This window comes from Clupea harengus, chromosome 2, assembly GCF_900700415.2.
Source record: "Clupea harengus chromosome 2, Ch_v2.0.2, whole genome shotgun sequence".
Taxonomy (NCBI): domain Eukaryota; kingdom Metazoa; phylum Chordata; class Actinopteri; order Clupeiformes; family Clupeidae; genus Clupea; species Clupea harengus.
In genome coordinates, this window is record NC_045153.1 from 7,898,870 (window position 1) to 7,915,056 (window position 16,187).

The window sequence follows — 16,187 nt, forward strand, 5'->3', positions numbered from 1 at the left end:
AAAGGCAACAACCTTCTTTCACCCTCTTATAATCTAGTATTTTTCTTATACATTTTTTATGAATTTAAGATGGATTGATTTCAGTGGGCTTCTTTGGAAATAGCAGTGAAATTAATTTAAAATAAAATGGATTTATAGCGCAAAAACAATAGAATTGTAGACTAATGTGGCTCATAGGTGATAAAAGGAACCGGTTCTACAAAGTGTTTGGACATGGTTACCTGTCTCTAAGTGGTATTGACCAATCAGAATCCTGCTTTGCCAGAGGACTGCTCCACGCTCTGATTCACCTTATCGGTGTGAGGAAGAGAATCTGAATAACAGGCTGCTGCTGCTTGGTCTCCAATCTACTTTACATTTTAAACTCAGCAGTGGAGGGAAACAATTATTTAGTTGAAGTTCAATTTCTATCCAGATTTACAGGCATAGTAGCATTGTTTAGATTTAAAGTCCATGTGGGTGGTCTGTCTAGAAACTAGAGACACTAGAGACACTATTCCTCTGTCACATCAAAGTGAAAGTTTGGCAAAATGGCATTGAAGTCTTTTTCAGAGGAGGATTTCTCCTGTCCTGTGTGCTGTGACATCTACAAAGACCCAGTCATTCTAACATGCAGTCACATGCAGACCTTTACCGTATGCACTGGAGGGTGTTCTTTTACATATTCAACAGGTAATAAGACTGGTGTAAACGGGTCAGTTCACTGAGCCTTTAAACACTCTCTGTCTTACCCACCATGGTTGTCTTCTGCTTGCAAAACAAAATGCTCAAAATGAATAGAAGATACAAGCTATAATAAATAATATGTAATAAAAACTCACCAAACATACCATTTAAAAAAAAAATATTCACTTAGGACAGATGAACAGCCATCCACAAAAGACAACTATGAAAGATCTGTGTCAGACGTGTGTCAGTCAGAATTTGCGCATGTCCAGACAGGAGACAGGGAGACGGTGAGGCAGCGACGAGCTGTGCCTCATCTCAGATTGCGTAATCCCTCACAAACTGGATTGAGCTCATGCGTAGAACCGATTTAGCCTTGATGATCTGACGTAAAGCCGCAGTGAAAAAGCATGGAGAGGAGGCAAACAGTACCTCTGCTTCAATGAAGGGAGCATGCGAGAGCCCACCGGTCGGGTTTATGCTTGTTCTGCCGTTACTCTTCTTATATTTGACCTTGACTACGAAAATTGAAGATTCTATAGCTAAGCTAAAACATTTCTCATAACTGGACTTTCAATCAAAACGTGAATTGATCAATAATTGGAGACCAATGCCGTAGCTAAAAGGTATGCTTCAAACCTCAAGAATAGATTTTGGTTTTGGACGTACAGCGGAGACCCTCAGGGGGCCTGTGCAACTTCGTAAGAGTTCATATTCACGAGTGCATAATCACACATATTAACACGAGTTCATCACAAGCTAGCAGCTGCCAACTGTATGTATTGTAGCCACCTTACCAGACTATGTGTGTGTAAAGAATGCTGATATGAAAAACAACCAGTAGTCAAAGTGCAAGCTGCCAATAGAATGGTGATTTAAGCTACTGTATTGGGTTTATATATTTGTAAATCTGACTCTGAAGTGACTCACCAGCCACGAACCTCACCGCACGTTACTGTTCCAAGTAATCTCAAATAGGACTCTAGGTCGCTTTCTCCCGATTTTTGCCGCCATGAAACCAGGTGAGGGGCGTGTACTAAAAGTGGTACGGCGGAAGATAGACTATAAGGCTATGCAGGGGCGGTTTTTCCTACAGGCGGTATAGGCGGTCGCCTAGGGCGCCACTCAGAGGGGGGCGCAAAAAAATGCGCCCAGCAAAAAAAAAAAAAAACAAGAATTGTGGGGGTTTTTTTGCGCCCCCTTCTATATCTCCAACCAATATTTTGACATAAAAAAAAATTCTAACATTAGGGTAAAATGAGCCAAAAATCGAAAACGGAAGGGGTACGTACGTCCTTGTTGTTGTCAGAACATGCAAGCACAGTGAGGCGTTTGGTTAGAGTGTGTTCAAGAAACTTTGAAGAACAAAATAATGAAGAGGCAAAAGCCATCCGGGGCGCAATTTAGGAGGAAAAGAAAGGAAGAAGAAAAGAAACGTGCCAAGGAGAAAGGTAAATCCTTAAATCCTGTTCTAGCCTAGAATAAATTCCAGATAAGAAAACGTTCACGAATGCGTGAATTGCCCGCGGCACTTTAGTGGAGTTAAGAAAAGATGTACCTTATCATTGAACGTTTTCCTACTCCCTGTCACATAGTTCTTTAATGATTTTACAGAGGCGGGTATATCAAAAATGATGTCCATTTATTCTACATTATACAAAAAAAGACATGATTAAAATAGGGGTGCACATATAAAGCCAATAGCCAGTGCAACAACACTACACATATCTTACTCGTTGCATAGCACACCCCATTAAGGAAGCCAAACACGGCAACTTGTCAATAAGTGAGGAATACTGGTAAAAATCCAAGTGTTGTCAACTTTAGCGAATGGTTTGTATGTAATCTTGCTAGTTAGCTAACGCTAGCTATCCAGTGACTTGTGACGTTCCTTGTTATTGCCATTCAGTCGAAAAATCAGTTCAAGTTCAGCTGTACCGCAATTTGCGTCATAAAAAATTGAGTAATCAAATTTGGACAGCTTTAGTTTTGGTGGAGCGAGCTAGCCAGTTTAATTAGACATGATTCAACTAATCAAGAGCTATGCATCTTGGGATAAAAAAATGTCAGGCTGTCCAAATACTAGGGGTGGGAATCTCTTGGCACCTCACGATTCGATTCGATTCCGATTCAGAGGTCAACGATTCGATTCTAAACCGATTCTCGATTCTAAACCGATTCTCGATTCTAAACCGATTATTGATTATCAATTCTAAACCGATAAAACGATTATCGATGCATCTCGATTTTTAAAACATTTGAGTTTGCTACTCAGAGTCTCAAATCACTTCCTACTTTGTGTTTGATAATTAAAGAAAATCAACAGATCTATTTTTTTTCTCCTTGTCACAATTATGTCTTTCTATGAAACAATGCAATAATCGATGCAGCTTGCATTTCAACACAAAATAAATGTGTAAAAAAAAAAATAAATAAAAAAAAAAAAAATTACATTTAAAAAAAAAAAAAATTTTTTATTAAAAAATCGATTATGAACTTTTCTGAATCGAGACAGAATCGTTCTAGAGAGAATCGAGATAAATCGAAAAATCGATTTTTCCCCCCACCCCTACCAAATACACCAAAATGCTTAATAACTACATAATAGCTACATTTAACAAATGATGATAATACATACTTTTGTTATATCATTTTAGATTCACTTTTAGAAGACTAAGAAAACATTATTTGCAGGCGATTGGGAAGATGACGTGGAGGTGTGTGTGTGTCCATAAACAGTTCAACAGGGGGCGTGGCCGGAGCGTAGTCCAGCACAGGCGTGACATTTTCTCAGTGATTTGTTCTTGAATTAATGTTTGTTCATTGTCGCGATCGTTGTTGTGTTTATGTGAAAGAAATGCAGTCTTACAGGGCAAAATAGCGTTTGAAAGTTGCAATTCCGTTTTCGTGGGGAAAACAAAATATTTTTGAAATCTATGAAATACATTGACAAAGACGAAAACTAAGGACATTTTCTCTATAATTCTATTTTATTTTAGTTAGTTTTATAAAGACACAATACAGTTTCAGTTAGTTATCGTTTTTTTATAAAGCCTCGTTTTTATTTTTATTTCAGTTAACGAAAAAAAAAAATCACACCTCGTTTTCGTTTTTTCGTTAGTTTTCGTTAACGATAATAACCTTGATTGGAACTGAGGTTTGTCATGATTATGTCTGTAACTTCTCCTACTGTTGCTTAGACTGTGGTCTACCTGAAGTGTGTGGATAGAAGTTTTTGTAAAATGAATAAATGTAAATGTAAAATGTAATGAGTCTTCTGTGGGAATGTGGAATGTTTTTGTCCCTGCCAGCATTCCTTGTTGTAATCACTGAGACTGATCAGGAGATGGAACAGGAATTCCTCTACATCACTGGTCTTTCTTACTGGCGTTTAACTTTTATCTCTGTCTAACTGTCCAAGTGTTGTTAACTGCATGTTTGCCCAAATACATTTTCAATAATTAAAGACATTTAAAGTCATTTTATACTGTATTTATTTTGTAGACAAAAACATTATTACTTTCAGCGAAGAGACATGAAGTAATGGCTAATGTCTCCATAATGAAATATATAAATATCAGGTCAGGCTTGGACTGTTGAGGGTGCAGAGTTTATCCAACCACAATGGCAATTAAGCAGGACGAGTCACGACAACAGCGTCCCCTACAGGAGAAGAATGATTCCACAGGCTGTCCTATAAGTGCTGTTGGTCTGGGGTGTGACATAACCAAAATGTTTCAATACATATATTTGATAATTGTTCCATGTCTTTTTGAGCAAATCCTTCAAACTGTAATGGATTTAAGTAATTATAGAAAATAAAAATGGGCCTCATTCTCTTCTGAAGTTTCTTCTGAAATGTTTTCTTACGGACTTCAGGAGACCAACATAAGAAAAGATCTCTGCCTGATTCATGAACGCCTGAAAATGTGTTCTTACGCAGCCGAAGTGTTCTCAGCTGTGCCCCCCTGAATGAGGATTCTTAAATCGAACGCACGTTTAATGCACCTGGATTTGCATACATACACGCCCCACCAGCTCCTTATAAGGGCACGCAACCGTAGTGACGTGTGCAGTCAGAATCGACCGAAAGCGAGTCATGTCAAAGCGGAAAGTGAGCACCGGTCGAGTAAACGCAGATCTAACTTCACTGGTGCAGAGGTGGAGATACTGTTGCAGGATGTAGATTTGTCCATTCTATTCCACTATGGCTGTATCAACGCGATTGAGTTTAGTGCTTATTTATTTATTCATCTACATATGCAGTGTTCGTGTAGTGCTTTTATTTATTTTAGGACATCACGATGTCTCGTAGAATCATGACTATAAATGTGAAAATGTGTTAATGATACAAATATTCTCGTTTTTATTATTATTATAATTATTTAAATCCAGGGATGTCTGTAGAGTTGATGTGAACGCAATCACCAAAGATTTCTCACAAATTCAGCCCTTAACCCTTCTAACACGGAGCGTCCCCGTGGGGCATCTGGTGTTTTTTGAGGAATCGCATTTGAGAAAACTCTGGGCGATTTACGACTGCTATTTCGCAGTCTGAAATTCTTCTGAAGTTCAGAAAGAATCCCAGATGAGAAAACTTTCATGAATACCAAAAAACATCGTAAGTGGAGTTCAAAAGAAATTTCTTCTTAAATTCTTCTTAATTGCTATCATAATTATCATATATCTGGTATCGTATATTGGTATCATCAATAAATACAATGATTTTAGAGTACCCAATTAAATAATTCAATATTTAATAGAAATCAGAATCAATATGAATGTCATTTTATTCAAAATATGCAATATAATAGTCTGTCATCCATAACATTTTAATTCCTTCCATATTTGTTCAAACTGACTTATCAAAAAGTGTGACAGTAAAACCATCCACAGAGACAGCTGTCAATCAAACAGCATAATTCATATCCTACTAGACTCTGGTCCAATACCTGTAAAGTATTTGCTTTCTCTTCATCTGCACTCTGTCCCCTTTTTCTGTTCCTGTTTCTCCCCTTGGCTCCCTCCTTTTGTCTCCCCTACAACAGGTACATGGTGGCAAGGCTGGATGCCAGTACGGTGGCCCAGAAGGCTCTAGCTACACTGGCGGCTCCGATCTCAGTGCGGTTGTGGAAGGCCTTGTCGTGGACGTAGGTGATGATGAAGAGTTCAGAATGATCCCGGTCCTTCCAGGTCGTTCCAGGTCCTTTCTGTGTGGAGTTTGCATGTTCTCCCCGTGCCTGCGTGGGTTTACTCCGGGTACTCCGGTTTCCCCCACCATCATAAAGACATGCATTGCATCGTATGAATATGAATGAATGTTGGTGGTGGTCGGAGGGGCCGTTGGCGCTGATTGGCAGCCACGCTTCTGTCAGTCTGCCCCAGGGCAGCTGTGGCTACTGAGGTAGCTTACCACCACCGGTATGACTGTGTATGAATGACTACTGGACTCTGGACTCTGTAAAGCGACTTCGGGTATATAGAGAAGCGCTATATAAGATTGAATTGATTGATTGATTGAAGAGGGCTCCTTTGAAGGCTTCCTCACAGGCTGGCTGGATCTGCTCCTCGGGGAGGAGGTTGCCAAACTCGCCCTTGTCCCTCAGCTCAAAGGTGTAGGAGAAGGGGATCCCCATCAGATTGAAAGGCAGGCAGGCAGGCAGGCAGGCAGGCAGTCTGTCGGTCGGTCGGTCGGTCGGTCGGGCTTATGTAAAATAGTATTTATTGTTACACTAGGTCTCTATTGCTCGTAGCTTGACTGTTCTCTCCCTTGTACGTCGCTTTGGACAAAAGCGTCTGCTAAATGACTAAATGTAAATGTAGATGTAAATATGAATTAATTAATGTGCAGTTTCATAGAAATGTATACATCTGTATGAAATAGTTTGGGCGCCCGTTAGCACATAGCACATTGAGGAATGGCATGAGATAGACATATTTTCTGACACATTGAAAATAATTTTCATTAGAAAATCCATTAAGTTAAGACTTAAGTCTTTCTATGTAAAATAAACACTCCTATTAAATTTGGTCAGTAAATGAGGGAGGTCAGTTTTGTCCTACAACACAAGAGGTGAATGTGTAGAAAGGGTTAACTAACTACAGTGCCAGTACTTACAAGGAAACAGCTGCAGCACTGTCCAATCAGAAGCCTTTATGACTTTATCTGAGCCCCTCCCTCAGAAAATCCCCACGTGCATGAGGAAGTGAACTTGTTGCTGTTCAGTTCCATTTGACACATAGTTGTCACTACACATCGTCCTAACAGAGCATATGCTAACGATATGGGAAAGGATCATAAACAGGAAACAGCAGCTGTGAAGACTGGAATATTGTCTTGAAGTCTTGTCTCGTTTAATTTCAGTGAATTTTCTGGTCCAGGCTGACACGAGTTTTCAGACGATTGAAAGTGAAAGCAAAGACTGTCAGGCATAACTGTAGAGCAACTGCAACTACCACACAAAATGGCATCCAAGTCCTTTTCAGAAGAGGATTTCTCCTGTCCTGTGTGCTACAATATCTACAAGGATCCTGTTTTTCTGAGCTGTACTCACAGCATCTGTAAAACCTGCGTGCAGCAGTTCTGGGAAACCAAAGGATCCAGGGAATGTCCAATCTGCCGGAGAAGGTGCTCAAAGGAGATTTATCCTGTCAACCGGATTCTAAAGAACCTGTGTGAGAGTTTCCAACAGAGAGAGGAGAACAGTCAGAGAGAACCATTCTGCAGTCTGCACCGATCTGAACTCAAGCTTTTCTGTGAAGATGACAAACAGCTTGTGTGTGTGGTGTGTCGAGACTCAAAACTCCACAAGAACCACAACTTCAGTCCCATCAGTGAAGCAGCACTTGAGCGTAAGGTAAGATTAGTGGTCATCAATCGTTTTTATTTTGTCAATGATGTTGGACAACCATATGGATTTTCTTGGTAAAACTTCACCCAGAAACTAACCTCAACTGTGATTGCTGTAGTGTTCATCCCAAACCACTAGGTGTCATCATGTCGCTTTTATCATCTTTCCTCTTTACCGTTTTTTTGCACAGTAATTGGTAATACCTCATTCAAAATGTATCTTGTTAAACAATTCATGAAACATTCATAAGCAGATAATGTATTTCTAAAGAAATGTTTTCACTTTAATGATAGGCATATAATACTAGATCATAAAATTACATAATATTTATGATGAAATAATTGCTACTGTGATGTCTTAAGCAACTTTCATTGTTGGTATAAATGTCACATATGATATTCCCATCTTTTTAAAATGAGGACGCACACAGAAGGCTGGCAAAGAACACATGTACAAATTCATATTTCAATTTAAGGTCAGCATGTTATGTTTCACATTTAACGAAGAGCTTTTATTATTAAGAACAAAGCAAAACAGTTTAATTATTTGGACATAAAGTGTTGAAACTGTTATATCTTTAATAGATATATATATGTGTGTGTGTGTGTGTGTGTGTGTGTGTATAAATATGTCATCCTCAATGAACTATTGACACTGTGGTGAGCAGAGACATTTAATGGATCATAACCAGCTACCAAGCCAAACAGGCTTATAATAAGTGTTCTAAATCTAGCATCCAGAATTGTAGAGAAATGTTGACAGTCAATACCTAATATAATGTGTTAATTCATACCAGGATGAACTGAAGATCAAACTGCAGCCCTTACAGAAGAAGCTGGACAACTTTAAACAAGTTAAAACAACCAGTGATGAAACTGCCCAACACATAAGAGTAAGAGTTATGCATTGTTCCTGTTAAAACAACACTACATAAAACAGAAACTAATATCATATATAAACTAAGACACCATTGTGTGATGACATGTGGTATTACAGGTCCAGGCCCAGCACACAGAAAGGCAGATCAAGGAGGAGTTTGAGAAGCTTCACCAGTTTCTACGAGATGAAGAGGCAGCCAGGTTAGCTGTACTGAGGGAGGAAGAGGAGCAGAAGAGTCAGATGATGAAGGAGAAGATTGAGAAGATGAGCAGAGAGATCTCATCTCTTTCAGACACAATCAGAGCCATAGAGGAGGAGATGGGAGCTGATGACATCACATTCCTGCAGGTAGGTAGTAAACTTCATGTTAATGATGAGATGAAGAAGAGAAAGATCCAAACTTACACTACTAACACACACACACACACGTACACACAAATGTACACAAAACAAGTAAACACACACACACATGTACACACACACACACAGGCTATCTAATTCAATTCAATCCATTTTGTTTTTGTAGCGCCAAAGTAGTTTGTAGTTTTTGGGGCATCTGCTTGAGGCCGGCTGGGTAGAGATAGAAAAAGAAGGGGGTGGGTGGGGGATGGCTTGTGGCCGAATGGGAAAGGGAAACAATCAGGAACATAGCAGAATGAATCATACATGTATTATGCATGGGGTACATGTACACAGCTTACATGTGGCAAATGAACACAGCGTACATGGGGTAAATGTGCATAATACATACAAACATGGTATATACATGATGCATACAAAATTGGTAGTGGAAAAGTTGACAGAGCATTCAAGTATTGTATGACAGTGTGGTAGGGGTGTGTACGTGTAGGCTGAGGGTTTCTGCAAGTAGGTCAGGTGGAGAGACTACGGCATCATCCCACAGCGAAGATAGTCTGGACTAGGAGGAGAAGAAGGAAACAAAGAGAGTTGGTAGTGTTTAATTTGTTAAACAGATAAGTAGATCAACTTAGGTAAGCAATTAACAGTAGGGTATATGGCCACATTATCAGTATCAGTATTAGCAATAGGATATAGAAGGAGAAGGACAGAGAGAGAGGCTGCCTGGCAAGGTGTATGGACATTTTATTTAAGTTTTAGTTTTGATGAGTTATGTTTAGTTATGGTTGGCTGACATGGTGCATGTGGATTTTAGTTAGGACAACAAGGGTGTCAAGATACACAACAGTGCCCAACTGGCTGATGACAGCCGCAACACGTGTCACATGCTGTACCCAGGATCCGTAAAGGCACTCCTTCACGGTACAACATGCGCTGTCTGTAGCCCAGTTGTATTGATATTGGGAATTTTATATGTGTTTAGTTGTGATGAGTTATGTTTAGTTATGTTGGCTGGCTTGGTGTATGGTGATTTTTAGTTATACAAGCATAGTAAGGGTGGCAGCTGCAACAAGCACTGTATCCTGTACCCAGGTTCCATAAAGGCACTCATTCACGGTACAAAATGCGCTGTCTGTGGCCCACTCCTGCTAAACACAACAACATGGCCAGCAAGAAGTGCTAGGGCCTAACACTAACCCTATCAACACATGAGCAAATAATTTTTATATTCAGGCTGACTTTAGATGTGGAGCAATGAGGCCTAACCCATCTCCCTCTTTAATTTCACAGAACTCCAAGAGCACAGTGGAGAGGTGAGTGATCTGTCTCCTGTTTCTCTTTTCTCGTGATTCTGAACCCAAACCCACAGCAGCACTGACTCCTGAATGTTATTCCAGAGCCCAGTGCACACTGCAGGATCCAGAGAGGGTTTCAGTAGCTCTGATCAATGTGGCAAAACACCTGGGCAACCTGAAGTTCAGAGTCTGGGAGAAGATGAAGGAGATTGTTCAATACAGTGAGTTCTAGTGCACGTGAACACACACACACACACACACACACACACACACACACACACACACACACACACACACACACACACACACACACACACACACACACACACACCTCTTTATTTCTGCTTAGTGTTCTCCTCCTCACCATCACGTCTCTGTGGGCTCCACATGAATCTGCTCTCTAAGGTTTTATCACTGTGTTTCAGTTTTGTATTGAAGACTAACGATAATCAGTGAATAATCAAAACCATCATAATCATTCTCATGTGGATTCTCATGTGTGTTCTCTCTCTCTCTCTCTCTCTCTCTCTCTCTCTCTCTCTCTCTGCAGCTCCTGTGACTCTGGATCCCAACACTGCAAACCCAAAACTTATCCTGCCTGAGGATCTGACCAGTGTGTCATCCAGTAATGTAACACAGCAGCTTCCTGATAACCCAGAGAGATTTGATAATAGTCACTGTGTCCAGGGCTCTGAGGGCTTTAACTCAGGGACACACTGCTGGGATGTGGAGGTTGGGGACAGTGATATTTGGTGCCTGGGAGTGATTACAGAGTCTAGTCAGAGGAAGGAATGGAGTTTCCTCAGTGGAGCCTGGCGTGTGGTTCATGGTAATGGTGTATATGAAGCACGCTCTCCATACCAGCCACTCACTCTCCTCACAGTGGAGCAGAAACCCCAGAGGATCAGAGTGCAGCTGGACTGGGAAAGAGGAAAGCTGTCATTCACTGACCCTGATAATAACACACACCTGCACACTTTCACACACACTTTCACTGAGAGAGTCTTTCCATACTTTGCCACTGACTCATCTCTGAAGATCTTACCAGTGAAGGCTGCAGTAACAGTAGAGCAGCTCAGTTAGAGTTCAGACACCTGCTGCAGTTCATCTCCTGCAGGAGGGAAACACTGAACACTGATGATCAGGCAACATTTTTATTTTTGCAATTTGTTCTGGCAGCACAACACAATTTATTCACATAGAAAAATGCATTGGTGATATACATGCCAATGATTCATCTGAAGTTGTGGTGGTTATTATATTTCATAGTTATTGTATTTTCATGCGGAATGCAAGAAGTAATCTTGCAAGAAGTAATCTGGCCGATTCAGCACTTAATTTTGATGATTAGATAAATTCATAATCTGATTCATGTCATTTATATCTGTAATCTAGAATATTCCATAACTGTCTAATGAAAGCTGGTGACATAGGCATCGTCCTCTACACACACTCACCATTCCACATCTCCTAGTTTCTGATCACTGACTCCACCCACATCATCACACACCTGAAAGCCATTATGGACTCAGTAAGTCACTGAATAAGTTCCTGTGTCACCTGTTATGATACCGCTATTCAAGTCTACTTCCTGGCTGAGCATCACTGGTAGTCTTGATACTCACCTGTGTCTGCCGCTCCCTATACTGATTTTAACTGAGCCTTTTGATGAACCTGTTTTCCTGTGTACTGGTCTCCTGCCCTATTGACATTCATGAGTGTGCAACATTGTAAAGAATAAACCTTGTTCCTTATCAAAAACCATCCTCTTGACAGAGTCTCCATGTATCTGTGGTATTAGAACATGAGATATGAGATGAGATATTTTGGGGATTTGCTGAGATTTGATTCTGCTGTAAGATCCTCATCACCCCGGTTGACAGCACTCTTTAGCTAAGCACTATTTTAATGTATAGTTCTGTAGAGGTTATCCCCCCTGTTCTAAACAACACTCCATCAGCTCTATTTTTAGCTCCATTCGGGTCTACTTACGAGTGTTATGTATCTGATCCATTGGTTATGTGTGATCTGACCAGTGGGAGATATGGTGATATCCTCTCCCTACGAATATCAATACTATGACGGTTTTTAATACAAGTTAAAAAAATTCTGACGAAAATGTGATAAAATGTAAAGGTAATGTTAAAGCCACAGTGACCATGAAGGAGTTTTTCTCTGTTAAAATTGTACTTAGAACATACTGGATCCCACAGGACAACTGTCAGACTTTGTGCTTGTCAAGTAGCAACAGTCAAATTAGCCAATTACCACCGTTAACTACATCATAACTATTGGCTAATGTTGTAAAAGTGATATAATTATACACAATTAATACATTAATAAAATAACACATCAAGAACATATATATATTTTTTTGTAAAACTTTATTAAAAAGGATTTTAAGTCCACAGTAGTTTAGACTTTGGCACCTACAATATAAAAAAATTCAAAACAAAAAAAAGTGTACACCCCAAGATTTGCATTCCAACAAAAAATGCTTAACATATATTGGGATAAATAAAAACAAGTTCAACCAAAAAGAAACATAAAAATATGAAATCAATTTTAACGACAAAAAAAATTACAATAACACTAAACCAAGTCGATATCAGTTAAGTGTGTTTCTACTAAATGAAACCATCAATAAAACCACAGTGCTTTCTGCTGTTGCCGGGTATAAAAAAGGGACGATAGTTAAAATATGGCCAAATCAATTTCTACAGAAATCCATGCCGGCTCGACAACTGCCAATGAGGCAATGCGACGATCATATAAAGTCAGTGCTTGATTTTGAAAAATATACTCAATTTCTTTTCTTAAAGTCTACTAAATGAAGGGGATGCTGATCTCTGAGCATTAGGGGTGTCCTAAAGGCAGGTAGGGTCCGCTCTGAGGATGAAGAGATCTGGGACTAATCTTTATTAAATACACTGAGCCATTTTCTTTTTCCAGTCGTCGTCACTTCTCCACTGTGTCATTCTCAGTCGTCATCTCAAAGGGGGTAGAAAACGTCCTTCAGGGACCGAACCTCAAAGAGGGAATACTGTAAGGCACTAAGGTTCACTGCATAGGTCAGCTTTGCATTCTCTTTCTCGATTGGCCGTGGACGGGGCTGGAGGGCAAGGTGGGGGTGAGTGGGAAGCCCAGCAAAGTGAATAAGACAGTTCTTACACAGGAAGTGATGCAACAGGATAGGATGTGATGTGGTAGGGAGTCTTACTGCAAAAGGCAGGTGTACAACAAGGTGCAGCAGGATAAAGATGGTGCTGGTGTTCTGGTCCAAACCAAAAATCAGAACCAGTAAGGAAGACGTGCAGTTTTTGTACAGGTCCCATCTCAGCTCCCTAAAATCTCAGCCTGTCCTAACAACCAAGCCTTCACAACAACTGGTCTACAGAGAGAGTGGTGGACATTTTGTTTCACAATCCTCCAGTTTCTCTCTTGAAGGTGAAGGTGAGACAGTATCATTTTAGGGAGCTGGGATGGGTTGTTGTTCTTTTTTTAGGGGGTTGGGGGAGATAAACTTCCTTCACATAAAGGCTAACCACAAACTTAGCAGAACAAGGGAGGAAGAGGGACCCTATTCAGTTGGGCTTTGGGCGTCTGCCAACAGGTCTGGTCTCAGACATTCAATAGGACACTGGATATTCTGTGGGAGAGAAAGAGGAAAACCAGTTACAGTTACATTTTTACAAATGTTTAGCTTGCGGAATGTTCTGGAAAATCGCCGGGAGCTGGACACTCACCAGTTTGCGCAGGGCGTTCTCTCTGTAGCGGCCGAAGGCGTCTGTGTGTATGGGCTGCAGCAGGTCTGCATCTACATCAGCACCAGGGCGATGGCAGTCCTCACATCTCCAGCCCTGTAGGGGGCAGCACCCATTAAACATGTCAATCACTGCACTAGTAGACACATACAGCACAAAGGCACAGACACACATACAAAGACACACGCACACATGTGTGCAAACACACACACACACACACACACACACACACACACACACACACACCTGTTGTCCTCCATGGCAGGTACAGGTGCAAATGGCCCCCAGGTACTCCTTCTGCCACTGGTTTCCCACCTGGTACATCTTCCCATCATCATAACATGTGGACTCATCTAGAGTTATGAGGACAAGTGAGCTCAGTGATACGTCATATTTAAGGATATATAATTTTCCAGTGATGGGTAATGTCATATTTAAGGATAGATAATGTTTCAGTGATGTGTAATATGTCATATTTAAGGATAGATAATGTTCCGGTGATGTGTAATCTTGTAAAATATGATGTCACTTCCTGGCTCATCTTCCCCTTAAAAGCGCCTTCACTTCCTGTTTAGGGACTTACGTGGCTCGCACTTGAACTCTCCTTTGCCGTTGCCGAGGCAGGTGCAGCTCATCATGTGACCGTTCTCTGCGTGGCGGTCCCACTTCTCACCGATGCGGTAGTTATTCCCGTTGTCATGGCACCACTCTGTTTGGGGGAGGGTAAAAGTAGGAGGTGGGAGAGTTAGAGGTTTAAAGGCCAGTCCTTCATCCATTATGGATTAGAGAGGACTACCAGCCAGTTGGCCATTTGGCTTCAGGTAGACTGTTGAATGGAAGGAGCATTGGTCATTACAACAACACACTGGACAACAACAGAGAAACTGGACAACAACAACAACAACATTTCAGGACACAAACATATTTGGCATCTATAAGTCAATCCTCCATTTTCATTTTCTGAGTAGAGGTGTTGTGCCTGGATTGGACCTCAGGCAGAGGGGAGGGGGGGGGGGGGGGTAAAAGGGGTGAGATTGCTCAATTCATCCCTCAGTCACACAGAATCATGGGACAGGTGACCCATGACCTTCCCTCTCAGGAAGTGTTCCCTCACTCATCAAGGTGGTGTTGAGCGTGTGACCTCCTCTGTGTTTTCCCCAGACAGGAGGCGACTCTGGGGTCGGATCTGATGTGGCCCCGTGGGCAGATCCGCTCCAGGGTCAACATCCCCCCCCGGCGGCCATGTTTGAGGATCACAATAGTACAAACATGGCACAGAGGAGCTAGCATGGGCAGCTACACGAACTACATGCACTCACCAAACAGACCTTTATAGATCTACAAACAGCTCAATGAATGGTGGTAATTGAAAGTGGTTTTTGGTAACTAGGCTACTATTAACCCTCCATTATGCATTCTAGACTTTCCTAGTCCTGATCAATTACAAATCTTAACTGCAACCCAAAATGTGCTATAAGCTTGTCAACAGTCCATGGCTCATTTGAGCAATCCTCATCCTCTCCCATACCTAAATGCTCACCCTTACAGCCCACCTCAATGTCAGTATGTAAAGTGGCCACCCTCATCCCCCCCTTCAATGTAATGGAATCCTTAGTTACATTAATCACTCTTATAGGTAGCCTCCCCATTTCCACTCTACACACCACCCGAGCTATCATGACATCACATTGGTTTGAAAATGTGTCTAATGGTTCCAACATACCCTCAAAGCTGGGTTCGAAGGAATTTTCCACCTTGCCAGCAATGATCATCTCACCACGTGGGGGAATAACAGTGTCCTCGGGGATGATTACTGTCCGGGGCTTATCCAGGTCTGCCGGAATGATCAGGGGAAACATTTTACCCATTATTCGGCACTCATTTTTACCAAAATCCACTACCACCCCATATTTACTCAAAAAGTCAAAACCCAAGAGAATATCCTGGGAAGGCACATCAGCCACCAAAAACTCAGCAATTAACGCCAATGAATCAAACTGGCAGACTGTTTGCCATTTCCCCAAAATCTTCATCCTCCCCCCATTAGCTGCAGCAACATCACCATGATGTCCAGACAGTTCCGACCCCCCATTAGTGATTTTGAGCCAAAGTTGTTTTGGGATGACGGATAATGTAGCCCCACTATCTACCAATAGAAGGGAGTCTGACGCACCTATTCTTGCTGTGATGTATCCTGAGCCACCATTGTCGCTTGCAGAGGCCGCATATGTACTGATGCGCCTGGGGGCAGGCAGTGGGCCTACGATACCTGCCCCCTGTAGTTTCCCTGCAAATATGGGCAGTTTCGTTTTATGTGTCTAGAACACCCACACTCCCAACAGCCATCCCCCGCCCCCCTGGCTTGAGTTAAG

The 16,187-nt window shown here is 41.4% G+C and overlaps 2 protein-coding genes across 2 annotated transcripts; one reads left to right on the forward strand and one right to left on the reverse strand.

The window, feature by feature from the left end:
* Positions 1 to 6,845: 6,845 nt before the first annotated feature.
* Positions 6,846 to 8,801, forward strand: LOC105907239 (nuclear factor 7, brain-like; the record flags this gene model as incomplete). Its single annotated transcript, XM_031577477.2, has 3 exons — positions 6,846 to 7,523; positions 8,314 to 8,409; positions 8,514 to 8,801. Coding segments are annotated over exons 1-3 (777 nt in total), but the record flags the coding sequence as incomplete, so codon positions are not given.
* A 3,615-nt stretch (positions 8,802 to 12,416) lies between these two features.
* On the reverse strand, positions 12,417 to 14,625 carry LOC116223800 (fibronectin-like). Its single transcript, XM_031581821.2, has 4 exons — positions 14,399 to 14,625; positions 14,062 to 14,168; positions 13,798 to 13,911; positions 12,417 to 13,700 (listed from the first exon to the last, which is right to left on the reverse strand). Exons 1-4 carry the CDS (start codon positions 14,589 to 14,591, stop codon positions 13,632 to 13,634), a joined length of 483 nt encoding a protein of 160 aa, XP_031437681.1. The 5' UTR covers positions 14,592 to 14,625; the 3' UTR covers positions 12,417 to 13,631.
* Positions 14,626 to 16,187: the final 1,562 nt, after the last annotated feature.

Excerpts from the sequence above, each read along its gene's own strand:
- LOC116223800 (XM_031581821.2), bottom strand. The coding sequence starts at position 14,591 with ATGGATGAAGGACTGGCCTTTAAACCTCTAACTCTCCCACCTCCTACT. Across the intron at positions 14,169-14,398 it reads AGAGTTCAAGTGCGAGCCAC|ATGAGTCCACATGTTATGAT; the intron begins GTAAGTCCCTAA and ends TCATAACTCTAG. Across the intron at positions 13,912-14,061 it reads CCTGCCATGGAGGACAACAG|GGCTGGAGATGTGAGGACTG; the intron begins GTGTGTGTGTGT and ends TGCCCCCTACAG.